This window comes from Neurospora tetrasperma (genome assembly GCF_000213175.1).
Source record: "Neurospora tetrasperma FGSC 2508 unplaced genomic scaffold NEUTE1scaffold_6, whole genome shotgun sequence".
In the NCBI taxonomy this organism is placed as follows: domain Eukaryota; kingdom Fungi; phylum Ascomycota; class Sordariomycetes; order Sordariales; family Sordariaceae; genus Neurospora; species Neurospora tetrasperma.
Genome location: NW_009799104.1, coordinates 671,586 through 687,019, shown reverse-complemented (window position 1 = coordinate 687,019; position 15,434 = coordinate 671,586). Strand labels below are relative to the sequence as shown.

At 51.5% G+C, this 15,434-nt stretch overlaps 3 protein-coding genes across 3 annotated transcripts in view; 1 reads left to right on the top strand and 2 right to left on the bottom strand.

Moving 5' to 3' along the window:
- The window catches only part of NEUTE1DRAFT_118049 (uncharacterized protein), a gene marked incomplete at both ends in the record, with an annotated part of 2,397 nt that extends 875 nt beyond the window's left edge, over positions 1-1,522 (bottom strand). The window contains 4 exons of the mRNA XM_009855771.1: positions 85-487; positions 562-657; positions 875-890; positions 1,067-1,522. Of these exons, the coding sequence (XP_009854073.1) occupies positions 187-487; positions 562-657; positions 875-890; positions 1,067-1,103 (450 nt within the window). The remainder of the gene's footprint in view (positions 1-84; positions 488-561; positions 658-874; positions 891-1,066) is intronic.
- A 1,024-nt stretch (positions 1,523-2,546) lies between these two features.
- On the bottom strand, positions 2,547-4,324 carry NEUTE1DRAFT_118048 (uncharacterized protein; the record flags this gene model as incomplete). Its single annotated transcript, XM_009855770.1, has 7 exons — positions 2,547-3,056; positions 3,116-3,214; positions 3,288-3,359; positions 3,488-3,552; positions 3,771-3,788; positions 3,977-4,132; positions 4,207-4,324. 6 exons carry the CDS (start codon positions 3,984-3,986, stop codon positions 2,946-2,948), a joined length of 375 nt encoding a protein of 124 aa, XP_009854072.1.
- A 6,229-nt stretch (positions 4,325-10,553) lies between these two features.
- On the top strand, positions 10,554-14,248 carry NEUTE1DRAFT_87103 (uncharacterized protein; the record flags this gene model as incomplete). The annotated part of the gene is made up of 2 exons (XM_009855769.1): positions 10,554-11,451; positions 11,515-14,248. The coding sequence occupies 2 exons, from the start codon at positions 10,554-10,556 to the stop codon at positions 13,893-13,895; spliced, it is 3,279 nt and encodes a 1,092-aa protein (XP_009854071.1).
- Positions 14,249-15,434: the final 1,186 nt, after the last annotated feature.

The following is a 15,434-nucleotide window of genomic DNA, read 5'->3' as shown; positions in this document are numbered from 1 at the left end:
AACCCCCCCCCCCCCCCCCCCCTTTGACCCAAAACTTTTGTATTCCCTGTTTTGTTCATTTTTTCCCCCTTACTTCCGTACTCCCATGTCATGAAAAGTACTTTCTTTCAGTTCAAGTTCCAAGTTCCCCCATTTCCTCCTCACACCTTCTCTCCCCTTGCTGTTTCTCGTGTGCTCGCACTTGATTTATACAATCATTTGCGCGACACCCGCTCCACCCAGCGTCTTGCTTCCCACAAATGCCTGGCCCTTGAGCGCCGCCAGAGCGTAGCAGATACCCGTGAACGAAAGGAAGATGCCGGGGACAAGGAGGGACGTGGTGCGATCGATGCAGGACAAGAAGACAACGACGGCCATGACGCCGTAAGCGGCGGCGCGCGTGTAGTTGGTCGAGATCTTGCGGATGAGGTTGTCGAAGGTGGGCGAGGTCGGGCAGATGCGGAGGAGGAGAGGGACTTCGACGAAGAGAATCACAAAGGAGAAGCACCTGTGTGTGTGACGCGGGATTAGTGGTCTTGAAGGGGGGAAAGAGGGGAGTGAAGAAATGGCAGAGCATCTTACAGAGTGATGACAGAGAAGACGATGATGATGGGTCTAAAGGTGAAGATGTTGGCAATGCCAAGGGCAAAGCAGAGGATCATGGAGAGAATGCCGAGCCTGCGAGACGTGGTTGATTAGCTTTTCTGCTTCTTGGCTTCATGTGATGGGAATGTCTGTCTCTGGTCTGTTGGGTTTATCTTCGACGGCTGAAGAGCTGTCAAGAAAACAGCTCCAGCTGCTTCAAGCTTGCTCTCGAGGAGCATCGACAGAGACGGTGCGTAAGACGTAGCTAACTTGCGCCGGCTACACAAGGAAAGAGACTGTGTGTGCTCACCATTGTCCATAGATACCTATAGGAAAACATTTCAGTCAGCAAGGTGCTCGTTGCATCATGATGAGCAGATCCCCGTTACACATCCCATCGGCGTCGGTGGAGCTTGCGCCGACGCCGAGGGGGATCAGCGCCGGGGAGGGGCGGAGGGGCAGATTGTACGGATGGGGAGGAGAAGAAAAGAAAGACACATACTGAAGTTGCGCGTCGCGAATTCGTCCTTGAGCGTCATCTTGGCTGGATTTCTGAAGCTATTCGTTTACTCCTTTTTTCTTCTGTGTTTGGTGGTTTGGTCGTGCCTGCCGATTTGTATCTTGCTACTTGCGCAAGATGTTTCGTAACTCGTAGTTCAAAGTTCGTTTCGTTTCGTAAAAGTCGTCGTTTACTAGCTCGCTCGCGAGTAGTTGTAGTTTGTTGCTTGGTTGTTGGGAGCGGGTAGTTGAGGAGGAGAGTTGATTATTGAGGGACCTATCCGGCGGTCTTTGTTGCTGTCGCTTCCACTCGCTTGCTGTAGGAAACAGGTGGTTGGTTGGTTGGTGGTTGCTTCGTTCGTTTCGGCAACAATGGGAATTGACAGTAGTACGACCTGGGTTCCCCCTTGATGTCCTTTTCCAAAGAGGCTTTATGCTCGGTGCTGTAGGCCGTTTATTGTGTTGTCGTGTCCTGCCGAATCGCCTTGTGGAGAGAAAAGGAAAGCGCGAGAGAAAGAGGTGAACAAAGTATGAGGCTGGGCGGTAAAGAGAAGATCCTCCAGTCGGTCGGGTCGGATCTCCGTCCGTCGACAGAGTCGGTATGGTCCAAATGCCGATGCTGGATCTGGATGGGGTCTGGGTTGGGGTCGTCGACCGGCGAGTGGCGGGCTACCCGGGAAACAGTGGGTTTCTGTATTGGTTTGTTGAGAGGGGATCTTGAGGTTTCGGTTTACTGAGAAGCCACTGATAGTCAAATCAACGATTGTTGAAGAGCTCGTGAGGGTTATAGCAGCAGTCGACGTAATGTGAAGTGATGTGAGACCGGGAAGTGATTAGTTGTGAAGGAGGAGGTTCCGCCAAAAGTAACGTAAGCCTCAACTGATTGGAGGTTGACAGATGGCATTCGTAGCGGTTCGACGCCCTGCAACAGAAGGTACAATGGGCATGCCAAGGGCCCAAGGTGAGCGCCAAGTAGGAGTGTGGCCGGTGCTTTCAAGTGCCGGCCTAACAGTGGCGGTGCTGCTATGCCTGGCTGCCGGGCCTGCTAGGTTCAAGTTGTGTCACGCTTGCCCGGTCTAGCGTGTAAACGGATGCGCTGAGCCGTTGATTGGACCCCTTGTTCTTTCTGTTCACTGAGTGCTCCCTTGATGAAACCGAAAGGGAGCTTCGATGAAGCACTTTGAGTTCAACAAGCGAGGGGATAACGATTTTGAGCCTATTTAACGGTTTCAGGGTCAGGGGACTTCTTCATGTACTTGTTTCCCCTGTAGTAGCCCACGCTATGGCATAAATGCTTATCGCTCATGTGATGTTGCTCTTCTCATCCATCAACATCATCAAGTTGCCAGGCAGCACCTTTGGTCTTTGTTGGAAGCCTCGTTCGCTGACGACGACGTTACGCGGCCCATCTGATAGATGATGCCTCTCTCGCTAGCCTCTCGGTAGCAAGTGAGCGGTCATCGTCATGGAATGTTCCAGCGAGTGACATGCCACAAGCCAAAGGCTTGGGCCTCTAAGCCAAGCCTACTTCCGAGATCGCCAACTGAACATCTCAATGCCAAGCATGGGACGACCTGATGACGGTAAACTTCGTTTATCATCGTGGACCCCTATTCCTCTGTTTTCATACACAATGTATCGAGAAAGTTTTACCCCTCAGCATCAACAGTCGAAAGCCAGACTCGGCTTCCTCCATCTTCTTCCCTTCGTTACACATGAAGCAAGCAGCAACACATACACCAGAAAGACAGGCGCGCAGAAAAGATATCCTCGTTCACTCATGCACGCAAACGCAATAGTCCCGTCTTTTGGACATTTCTTTGATTTCGTTGGTATTCTTCCACCTCTTCAGATAATCAAAACATCAATGCACCATCTCCCCCCTAGAGAAGGACAAGCTTGAAAATGTCGTTGAAGACGAACCACTGGCCAGAGGCGTCCTGGGAGAGCTGGAAAGCCTGAGAGTAGCCAAGAGGGCGCTGCTCGTCATCGACCTGTCCGGGATGTTAGATGGCAACAGTCTTGTGCTGCAGCGTTTACAAATGTCACTTACAATAAGCTGGCCGGTAACAAGAATGATGATACCACCGGTGGCGGTGGGCTGGGCATCGGGCGGGCCGTACTCGTGCTTGACCTTCTGGAATGGGAGAGACTGTTGGGTTGCTCTGTCAGTTTCCCTGACCCTCATATCCCTACGGCTTTTGGTTCGGCAGGCGCAGACTTACAGTAAGCTTCTCAGTAATACCCTGGGCACCGAGAGACTGGGCACCCTCGAAGGTGAGCATAGAGTTGTCGCGCTGTATGGTGGTGTGATTATGTCAGCATATATGTCCATCTCTTGTGCACTCGTCGACATGCGCGTGTACGTCATGAATGAGCGCATCCTTGTCGGCTTCGGTGAAAAGTTTGGGAGAGGGAATCGTACGTAGAGACCAGCGAGGTTCTTGCGGTCGGAATCGAAGGTAGAGTAGTAGTGGGCAACGAATTGCGCTGTTAGGCGAAAAAAGCGTGGTGTTAGGTTCAGCTCAGTCGATTGCGACAGCAATGGTCATCATGGTGAAAGCGCTGTTCTGGTCTGCCCGCCTCTTGCCCTCGTTCTGCTCAGGCCCTCCTCTTTCTAGAGACTTGATCCCCATATCGTCTAAATGTTCACCGGTAACGTCGAAGGGGGAGCGGCTCGAGCTCGTGCATGGTCGGATTCTACTCACTGGCGATAGCGGTGAAGTCTGTCATGGAAGCCAAGAGGTTAGCAATCATGATACTCTCTGTTGTTTATTGACTGCCATCGCGGCGATAACACAGTAGTCATGGGAAAGCTGGATTGGGCTGGACCGAGAACTTCGACCGAGAGCCTGTCTGGCTGTGTGCCTGCTCGTGCGGCCTCCCCGGCTCATTGTTGGCCATGCGTACTTACCGAGAGACATTTTGGCGGTTGTTTTGCTGGAAACTTTTTATAAAGGTTTCGAAATGAGTAATATGCAAGAGTATGGCTAGAGCAAGACGTCGGGCAGAAGAAGCGGAGGAAAAGAGAATCGGTGAATGGCGGGTGGTGTTGATATTATATTGGCCTCTTTCGTAGTTCGAAGTTTGTCAGTACCCAATGATGGGGGCTGGTGGGGGGGGGAATATCAGGTGCCCACTCACTACTGCTGGGGAGGGACGACAGGCTGTTGTTGCCCGCCCAAGGCGCTATGGCGACTGCGTGCCGTCTGCCTTGTGCCTGGGCTGTGGCCGGGCTGTGGCCTGTGACTGACCGATCGCGATACCGTTCGCAGAAGTGAAGGTTCACGGTGGGGTTAAATTTTGGTCTCAGCTAAAAGCGGGGTACTGTCACGCCCGGCAGGCGGCTGGCTGTGCGATCGCGCTGTGAGTGGTCCAAGCTTTCCTTTCCATTTGCTTCTCGCCAGCATAAAATTCGCGGCAGGGGTTTTGAAGCTTTTTCTTTTCAACTTTTTTTCCGTCCCAACTTCTTGCGTCTCTGTTTGGCCCGCGATGCCATCACAACAGAGATAATTGGCGCACCGGTGCCGTCGTTGACTAACTTCAAACAGGTAAGACATAATTCGCATTTTTTTTTTGTGTACCAATCCCCCCACGGATGATGACTTATTCTTCTTCAAACAACTGAATCTCTATGTTGAACACTTAATATATCAAGCTCAACAGTCTGACACACCTTGCAAACCTTTGCTTTTTTTCTCAACTCTATAACCAATGCGTCTGTCTGATATCACAGAAGGCTAACGATTGGTGCAGAATTCTTGTAGACAAATGTCGACAGCTTTTTTTGCTACAAACATCATGGACGGCATGCTACCCTAGGCTGCCTGGTTGCCCGCCTGGCGAGGTCTAGTCGGCGACGATCTGTTGCGATCTTGACAGAAGTTAAAACACCGCGAAGATGGACCTTGTCATGGCTAGCAACTAGGAGCCACAGGACGCTGCGAGATTCCATGACGACTAATTGTTTTTGCACCAAGTGGTGGCCGTGGTCGGAACAGATGTGGTATGGTCAGAGACGGCACATCCGCCGCGTCCAAGTCGCGATTGGGCACCAGACGCACTGGAAAAGAATCTGAAGGTGGTCGTGGACTCGATGACATACATGGTGTATCAGAGTTCTGGTATCGCTGGGGAAGGTCCTTCTGGGCAGCTTCATCACAACCATGCTAGTGTTGCATATGATGCTGTTGTAACATAACGTTATCATACCATAAAAAGGTACGACTTCTCCCTACTCCGTCTCTTCCTCTCACCTTCCCATCACCATTCTTCTCCTTTCCATTGCTGCTGTACATGATGATAAAAGGGATTCCTATGCCTTCGGGTGATGAGGTATTGATACAGCCATACGTGGACTGTACCAATTGTTCCTTCTGAGATTACAGCTTGCATTCACTTCCTGTCTAGCCCAAAACACACCCATTGGAACCCATCAGCAAGCAAGAGAGACATGGCTAACGTGCTCTCTTCAGATGGAAACTTGTTTCATATGAAAGAATGTGAAAGACACGGGCGTGGAGAGCAGATCCGAGGACGGTGGGCCTTGGCTCGCCCTTGCTCCGATTAGCTCCAGCTTTATATAGTGTATTGAAATGAAACATCATTGGACTCTACATCCGAGCTCGCCCAATTCAGCGCATGTGATCGTGTTGAAGCCTTTCCCGTCTACTGAAAGTGACTGAACACTTCTTCCCTTGCAGCGGACAAGATGGACGATTTCTATACTGGTCTATTTACTCACAGTTGGCCGGACATGCCCAGCAAGCTGTCTGTCACTGACGAACAAAGCACATTCACCCGAGACTTTAGAAACAGCATTGAACTAACTCCGGAGGGACATGCACAGACAAGCTTGCATTATCATCCATCCTGAGGAAAGTGGTTAACAGTCCGCATCATATACCAAAGTAGGCAGACTCCAGTCCCCCGTTATCATAGCACATGCCATCACATATCAGATGCCTTGGGTTCCCATCTGGTCTCTTTGGTCTCCCATGTCCATCTGACAGACGCATATAGGAACCCTTCCCTAGCTCTTCCGTCCGATGTAGATTAGCCTCTTCTTTCTCTTCATTCATCTTTGACATCTGACATTTCAACATATGGGTTATAACTACAACCGAGTATCACCACGGTATGCCATGTTCGAAAACTGTTGTTGCTTACTTTTTTTTCGTGGAAGTAATTAGTATCACAATCCGTCTCGTTCCGTGTAACTCGACCAGAGAACGAACGACCCATAAACACCATAGTATAAACTATAGGATAGGTATACCGGTCAATGCCACGAAAAGGCCAAGGGGCTGTCGTCCTCTCTCAATTGAGAACAAACAACAAAGCCCAACCAATCACCTGTTGCCAATTACATTACATTCTATGTATGATTGTGGTGATCTCTCTGGGGGTCAACCAACTAGGACCAACTAGACGTGTAACTTCCCCGCGATTTTGGCGACTTCCTCAGGCGAAACCCCCTTGAGGAGTTGAGGTAGACGAGTAAGTAGGTACAGACTTGTACACTGCATGTAGAAAAAAAGAAAAAAAAGCGACAAATTAGTCTTGTGATCGATCAAATGATTATCGAAATAGGAAACGACGCGGGTTTCGTGCTACGAAACATACTGTGGAAACAAAAAGCTGGGGTTGAGTGTGTCATGGGGATGGATGGGTTCGTTAGAGACAGGTCGGTGGTAAATATGTATGTATGTATGTATATACAGTAGTACCTGGATCGACCTTGCTTGAGAGATGAACGGCGATTTGTGTGTGTGTGTGTGTGTGTGTGTGTGTTTGACCGCCTTACCTTTCGGCGATCTCGGCTGTAGTGTACCTGGTAGATGTCTTGCATGAAACGGCCAAGTTATCAGCAGTTTCTACATATGTATTCAGGTTGTTTCTCGGTTATGTTTTGCCTTGAACCATAGGTTTGTCTTTGCTGTGGGCACTGCAGAGAGAGCTGTTGTTGAAAAACACTGTGGGAAACGGACGCAGCGAGGGAATGACATAATACATGGCTGGTATCATGCAAGTTGTTGTACCAAAGAGTTTTTCTGGGCGTATCAAGAATTGAATGGTCCGTCATACAAGTTTGCAGTGGGTTTGTTTCTTGTGCCGCGATTGTGTAGGTTCAAATCGGCTTCCCCGCGATCTTGGCTTTTCGGGATGACTGTTCCGATTTGTGGTTGTTCGAGTTTCTGTTAACTAAGAAAACCGACATTGTTGCCACGAGAGGAGGTTGTTCAACAATTGAAAGGTCAAAGGGTTCTCCCCGTTGTTGTATGTGGGATGATATGACGGATGTTATGTAGTCCTGGAGCTTGACGATCAAATGGGGATTGCGTCATTTGAAGGTTTGATTTCTTGTCGACCCTTCTTCGAGATTCCCTCTCTTCCCAGAAGAAAAGAGGGATCACAATCTCGAGATTCATTCGCTTGAATTTTACGACTAGCGCATGGACACGATAAAAAGAAGGTACCTTTTGTAAAAGACCGAAACCTTTGCTATCGTGAACGGCGGCTAAGAGCTATGGTACAATACGTGTTCGGCTGGCAAGGAGCCAACACGTTCAGCCCCAGTCTGACGAGATCAAGACTGGTACCTGTCGTATACTTTGAACTTCATATATAGCTCGTAAATATGCAAGAGGTGCGTCAAATCGCGTAGAAGCTTGCCCTGGCGTAAAGAAGCGGTCACCGTTGGGTTTAGGCACAACGTTGTGTTTCGGATGTGATTGGCCTGGGGCTTTGCGAATTGTCTACTCTTTTTTTGGGGCTTGCTGCATTCCCAACATCTCTTGGGACCGAGAGGGAAGATGAGAAGAGGAGGAGATGAGGGGAACGGCCCGGAGTCTTGGACTTTTTCACCGGAGCTGTCGTCTCGCTAGTAGAGTGCGTCGGTAGTAGCCTCACTACAGTACGATAACCATGACAACAACACTTTGTGCTCTTGTTCACTGGTGTTGTTTTCGAGGAAGGTCTCATCAAGAATAATATCGAGACCCAGGAGCATGTCATGAAGTGGAGGGGAAAGAAGGGCAGATCAGTACTACACGCCCCACCTACATATTCAAAGTGTATCCGTTCTCCGTCTCGGGGCCTGATGCTCGATAGGAACAAAACAAACGTGCTCGAGCTGGCTGTTGATAGACAGAAAGGAGGAGCAGGGAGAGACGGAAGGACGGAAAAAGAAAAGGGGAACAATCAGATGTCCAATGTTATGAACTACTACTGTAGTAAAAACTCTGCACGTCACTTGGGCCTCGATTGCAGAGCTGGGCCGTTTGAGAAGGAACTCTTCAGTGTTAGGGCAGCTTCCTTCCTTTTGGCAGCTCGTCGTTGCATCTCAAAGAGGTGGGGCAATGGTGGGGTAGAGATATGACGGGGCCTCGGGTGCCAGGGGATGACTGAAAGGGGTTTAACGCTGGAAAACCTGAAATGTTCTTTGAGGCGGCGCTGCCAGGGGAAGCTTTGAGGCGTGCGGGCACCTTGATGAGCACCGCGGGCAGGGCAGGGCACCTCACTTCAGCCGGAGTCGGTTGAGTGCTCGAGCTGTCTGTGAACCGGGCTATCTTGAAACTACAACATTGGATTTTGAATAGAGGACTAAAAGAGAGGGTTGTGATGACAGCAGTTATTTGATACTCATAATGAATGAATGGACTCGGCTGGGCTGCAGAATTTGACGGTCAGATGGCTACATTGTGAAGAGCAGGCACTGCACTGCAGTAGACTCGATCAGGAACCGGTCGAATCGTACCGTGTAACAGTACAATGAATGATACTGTATATGCCCCATCAGATGACGGCTTTTGGCGGTACTTTTGCGGTACCATGGCGGTTGAATCGCCAAATGACGATGAGGGGCATTGGGGCACTTTGTCCTAAGCCCAATGAGGCCATTGACGATGCACATGCTATTGCAGATGAATGCCCCAATTGGTCATGGAAGCAGACAGTTCATTGTGCGGATAGACAGTCGTCGGGACAGTATTTCGAGTATTAGTGCGGCATGCATGATGAAGTGACGGACATTCTCAGTCTCTCACAGGTTCCAGTCTGCTGTTTGTACATAACAAAGACGATATAAGTGGCCAGCGCGCCGCCCACCGAGTTCATTCCATCGCCAATACCTACATTTGTTTCCATTATTACTTCGACCTGCAACAACTTACTCGATCGACCTGACTCAAGCTTCTTTAAAGAACAGGGAAAGCAAGAGAGGCCATCATCCATCCATCTTACTCTTTCAAGTTTCCCAATTGACCCCAACTCAACCCTTCCTATGAACCTAATCGCCCGTCAACACCACCACCATTATACTTGCGTTGTCAACACGGAACCTTATCTCTAGGTGAGTGCAGTACCGTGGCACACGCCATCCATCCATCCCATCCGTCTGATTCAGCTTCCACGGGCTTGAGCAAGCGCCGGCCTTCCTGCTGGCACCTTGACACATGCCGTCCCCCACCATCCATCTTTTCCATCCTGCCCCAACATCTGCCCAGCCACGACATGGACACAACACCACCTTCCATGTCAACCTCACCGAGCCATCGAAGTCTTCGTAACCCCGAATTGGCAGAAGGGGTACGGATAATATGAAGCCATTCGTGGAGCTGAGAAGCTGGGAAAGGACAAAAGGGCATCAACTTGAAGCTTGTACATGTGCAAGCGGATGGGCAATGGTGATCTCCTTCTTTCCCGCGATAGCCATGTCCAGACATGGAAGCTCATCATCCAGCTACATGTACTGCTATTGCAAAGAAAAGTACCCGGCATCGTCTTATCAGACAGTACCGGGCTTCTCGGTACAAGTTTCCATGGCAGTGACAAGACTTCTTATCTTGTGAGGCGGAAGGCTGCGTGAGCAAAGTCTTGGAATACCTTTTCACGATGCCCCCTAACAAAGAAGAGAGCCGCGCCAACCGAACAGCCGAGACGCACTGGATCCCAAGCGAATGGGCGCAAGCGCGGTGTTTCCAGACTATGGCGAACCGTCCAAACCCATAAGCGGTGACCAAGGGGGAGGCGATCCGGAAGCCCAGCTTCTCCGCCGGGTTGCCCCTTTCTGGCCGCACACTGCCGTATCACCACCCACAATATCACGAAAGCTCACCAAGCATACACACCCACTTCCCTCACCTTCAACACATCCTTGTGCTTACCAGGCGCACTTATCTTACATCCCAGTGTTCCTTTGACATCGGTTGCCATTGACTTGTTCCTGTGAATACATGGTAAAGAACCTGTGCTAACCCCAAGGCGCACGTTCCTGTTGTAGTCACTTTAGTACCGAGCCACTTACACGAGTGACTTCGATTTTGACGATACTACACGACCCATCATACCCGCCACTGCCTCTGATACCGACGTGCTTCACAGCTCGACAGCCATATCCAGAGAACCGAGACATTGGTCACTGAGCCAGATTTACCATTATACGCACGGTACATACATAGCTTCGACTCGTCCCGAGCCCAGATATCACCATGTCTACCACAGCATCCCAGCCTCCCATCCCCCCTAGACCGTCTAGGAGTACGGAAAAACAGCCAGCCCCAATGATCCCTCCACGCCCGCTTAAGAACCGCATCGATCGCTCCATGAGCCCGAACCCGAACCGCTTTGCGCCTTCGCCTCTTAACGAGGGTCCTATTCAACCCAAGTCTGCGCATCCCCTGCGCAACGGTCACAATGGCGAGGACATCAAGAGATCTACGTCTGTTGACCTGCCGTCCCTCGGCCAAGAGGGCATGGAATATGCCAACATCACCGAGAATCCTCCTTCCAGCGAGCAGAGTACTACCCCGGAGCAAACTAGGACCATCGGCCACGATCTCAAGCTCCATGCGCCCAAGCCGTCCCTGCCTCCTGCTCATGCCAAGCAGCGCATTATGGCTGTTACGCGCACCGATAGCGACAGAGCTGCGGCCTTTGGAATCGGCCGTCCCAGCAGCCACGACGAGTCTACACATGTCCTTCCGGCCAACAGGAGTCTCAAGAAAAAAGCTAGCACTACTAGCCAGCTGTCGGTGGACTTGGAAGACGAGCATGGTATTCCCCAGATTGGCCAGCAAGTGCCCATGTACAAGAACGCTGGTGATGTCCAGGCTCCATCGCCTGCTCCTGGCGCAACTGCCGAAAAGGCCAAGAATCATACTCGTAGAACTTCTTCCCGCGGCGGCCTTCCTCCCGGCAGCTATGGCCTTCATGGCCATGGTGTGTTTGCCGTGGACAAGCTTGAAAAGGCTTATTTTGACAAGCACCCCGAGGCGCTGAAGAAGGAGCACACGCCTTATCAATACGATCGTTCCAACGACTTCGCCATGAGCAGTGAGAACCTGAACAAGATTGTTCGTGAGACCGCCAGTCGTGGAGCGGGTCTTGGTAAGCATCATTTGTATGCATACTTTGCTATACTTGCTTCTGGCTAACATATTCTGCCCACAGGTGTCCAAAACTATCCCGGTACCCCCAGCGAGCAGATCGGATGGCAAGCCATCGAGGAGTCTACCTCCCGCGTCGCATCTCCCCGCCCTAGTTCCTCCCGGCGCAAGTCTCCTGTCAAGCCAACCTTTGCTGTACAAGACGACGGTGGGGAGCCCCGCGCTCTTGAGGAGGATGAAGAACCCAAAAACGTGATTCACGTGGATGAGCCCAGCCGTCGCCACTCCAGAGGCAAGTCCATGGACGGATCGGCACCGGTGGCTGAAGAGGAGGAAGAGTACACTGCGCCCATCCTTGCCGAGGATGAGGTTGCAAAGAACCCATCTCTTTATGATCACGAACCGGCCGTTGTGCCTGAGCGCCGCGAACATGCTGAGCACAAGAGCCGCCCGAATAGCAGACCGACCAGCATCTACAGGGAAAACTCTTACGAGATGCGCTCTACTCCTCTCGAGGATGTCGAGGAATATGAGCCCCTTTTCAGGGATGACGAACAACCCGCGAAGAAGCCTGAGGTGCCCTTGCGGCCCAAGACCGAACACAAGCGCCGCTTCCCCAGTGCTGACGTCTGGGAGGACGCCCCCAGCAGTACCATGTACACTGCCGAAGTTTCCACTCCGGAACCCTCCGCGGAGCAGCAAGAGGAAGAGGGTCAGGAGCAGGCCAAGCCCCAGGTAGAACCTCGCGAGGGCGAGACCTTTGCTCAAGCGTTTGCTCGTCAACAAGAAGAGCTTGCCGAAAAGGAAGCCCGGGAAAACGGTCCCGATGGTTTCGTCAAGTCGAGTATTCCCAAGTCTTCTTCGCACCAGCAAAAACCTTCCTGGGTTCAGGGCCAGCCCCATCTTCTGCAGGAAGTGAAGAAGGAGGCTGCCAAGGCTAGGCCGGCCATGGCTCAGAGGTTCCCTAGCCGCGATGTTTGGGAGGATAGCCCGGAGAGCTTGCAGCTGCAGACCGAGGTTTCTACCCCCCAGCAGGACGAGGAGCAGACGGAGGAGGCCACAGCCGAGTCTCCCCAAGTCTCTCCCCGTACAGAGTTGCCTGAGCCCAAGATCGACGAGAAGCTCGCCCAGAAGCCCGAGATCGAAGACAAGACCCCCGAGCCAAAGGAGCCTGCCCCCACTTCCGCCGTGGTCACAGAACGAAAGCCCTCGCCCCCGGTGATTCCCGCCCGCCCATCTCTTCCTTCGCGCCCATCCATCCCCGACCGTCCCAAGCCCAAGCCTGCCGCCAAGCCCGCCATTCCCGCCCGCCTCGTCAAGGCGTCTCCCACATCCGGCGGTCTCGAACCCGCCGAGGCCGCCGCTCCTCCGCGTCAAAAGCCCGCCGTCCCCGCTCGTCCGATGGGCTCTAAGATCGCCGCTTTGCAGGCCGGTTTCATGAACGACCTCAACAATCGCTTGCGTCTCGGCCCGCAAATGCCCGCTAAGAAGGAGGAGGCGCCGGCTGAGGAGCAGGAGAAGGAGGAGAAGAAGGAGAAGGTGCCGCTTAGTGATGCTAGGAAGGGCAGGGCGAGGGGTCCCCAGAGAAGGGCGCCTGCAGCTGCTAAGGCTGCTGCTGCGGCTGCTGCGGCGCCGGCACCGGCGGTGGTTGAGGAGAAGAAGGAGGTGGCTGGTCCGAAGTTGAGTTTCTCGGTTTCGATTAGTTATTGGGCTATTGACCCTGAGAGTGAGGAGGGTGGTGTTAGTGTTGGTGTTGCTGAGTTGAAGGCACTAGAAGAGGAGAAGCCTAAGGAGAAGACGGAAGAGGTTAAGGCTGAGTCCAAGACCGAGACTGAGGCTGAGAAGCCCACGCTCGAGAACGTCAAGGACGAGGCCAAGGTTGTGGTAGAAAAGCTTGCTCCTGAGCCTTTCCAGAATGAGGATCAGGAGGAGGCACCAAAGGAAGAGATAAAGGAGGAAAAGACCCCCGAGCCCGAGTCCGAGCCCAGTCCTCTCCCCGAGGCTATCACCCCCGAAGCACCAGGTGCTTTCCCCTCCACCCCCGCCATCGAGCGGGAGTTAAAGGCTCAGGAGGAGACCGAAGCCGAAACCGAGGCCGAATCTTCTGCTCCGGCTGATACCCCTACTTCGACCGAAGCTCCCGCTCCAGAACCCGTCGAAGCCAGAGAAGCTGAGACTGCTGCCTCTGAAGCCACCGAACAGGTAGAAGATAAGCGCGATGCTACTACTGCGTCAGCAAAGGCTGAGGCAGCAGCTGCTGATACCGAGGTTACTAACTCTTCTAACACTGGCTCTGTCCCCGACGAAGAGGCGCCAAAGGAGGAGGTCAAGTCCCTGGTGACCAACACAGCTGGAGAGACTATTGTCGCGGAGCATGTCACTAGAGATGGAAGTGGAAACGTGAAGCCTTTGGAGGTGGAGGATAAGGGTGGTGAGGAGGCTTAGGCTTAGGCTTATGCTTGGGCTTGGGCTGAGGCGTGAGTGGTTGGTTAGAAAGTTAAGTTTCTGCTGTGTGTGTATGTGTGTGGTCTATCATTTGAAAAGAAAGAGACACAAGGTGTAGTGGAAGCTGGTTGGCTGGTTAATAGAGGGTGTCGCCAATGCTTTTTATTTTATTTTTTTACTTTAGCGCCGTCAGCTTTGTTTCTGGCTTTTCCAGTACCTTGAAGGAGGGTTGAATACAAAAGGGATTCATTTACCTTGACTTCTTTTACATCGATCTCTCTTCCCTGTTCGTCTTTGGTGTGTGCTTTTGTAGACCTTTGTGATTAGCATGCTTAATAGCCTGTTTAGCATCCTCATCTGGTTGAACTAAACGGGGCAAAGACCAACGTTGCCTAAAATCGAAACAAGAGGTAGGTAAGTAAGCAGGTTGATAGATACCCGATACCCGTGAGTGTCCCGTGTGTTGCCAGAGTAGGTAGGCAAGTTCGCACCCACTCCACTAGGTAAAATGTATAGACAGCTTGAGGAACGATATGTGTGTATGTATCGAACTAGTAAGTGACAATCGAAAATACTAATCTACCTTTTTTGTTGTTTATCTTGTCGCTTGCTAGCGAGTCGCCCCTCCCCCCTTTTCCCCTCTTTCCTTTAGTTAAGGGAGCGGGATAGTATGTGATAATTAGTAGGTAGGTAGACAGGCGTCATTTACTAGATATAAGTTACTGGGGACAGGTTTGTTAGCGCATAAATTTGTTGAAAAAGATAGGTAGATGGTCGTAAGACGTTAAGTTGAGAAAGATGATATCATAAACAAGAAGTTATCACAGTAGGCAAGACTTTGAACTCCGAACTTCCGAAATAGACTGCTTATATGGCTGCTTTTGTTAAAACCATCTTACTTTCTTACGTGCCACCACCACCACTACCCGTTCCGTAATCTGCTTCAACAGTAGTCCGTCTCGTACACGTCAACCATTGAAGATGCTCACAACAACAACAATACTCACCACCGACTGCCCTTGCGGCCCTCCTCCTCCTCCTCCTCCTCCTCCTCCTCCTCCTCCTCCTCCCATTCTTCTCACAAGCTTCCCCAATCGCCCTCCACCAGGAAAGTACAACTCTACTAATAAACCAAAACCTCCTGCGGCACCACCACCTCCTCCTCCTTTGGGGACCTTCTCCTGCAGGGGCTGTTGATGAGATTGTCAAGGCTTCTGGCTGGCGTAATGATGGAGGTGCTACTTTGTTTGCTTGACTTTAGTTTCAATTATTTTACTATTTTTTGAACCCGCTTGAGTTTAAAAGCGTTGTGGATATTGACCAATGTCTTCCTGGCTGAATCGCAAGTTCGAGATGTCGACTTTCTTCTGCGATAGTAACAAACATGTTTACCTGCCCAGCCACCAACCTTATAGACGGCTGAAGGAAAATAAACAAGCACATACGACCATACCCACTGGAAAACTCGGGATCCCGTCCGCTCTCCCATAGATAAGCCAGTGAGGGCCAGACTAGTAGTTGGGTCGGTGACGACCAGCG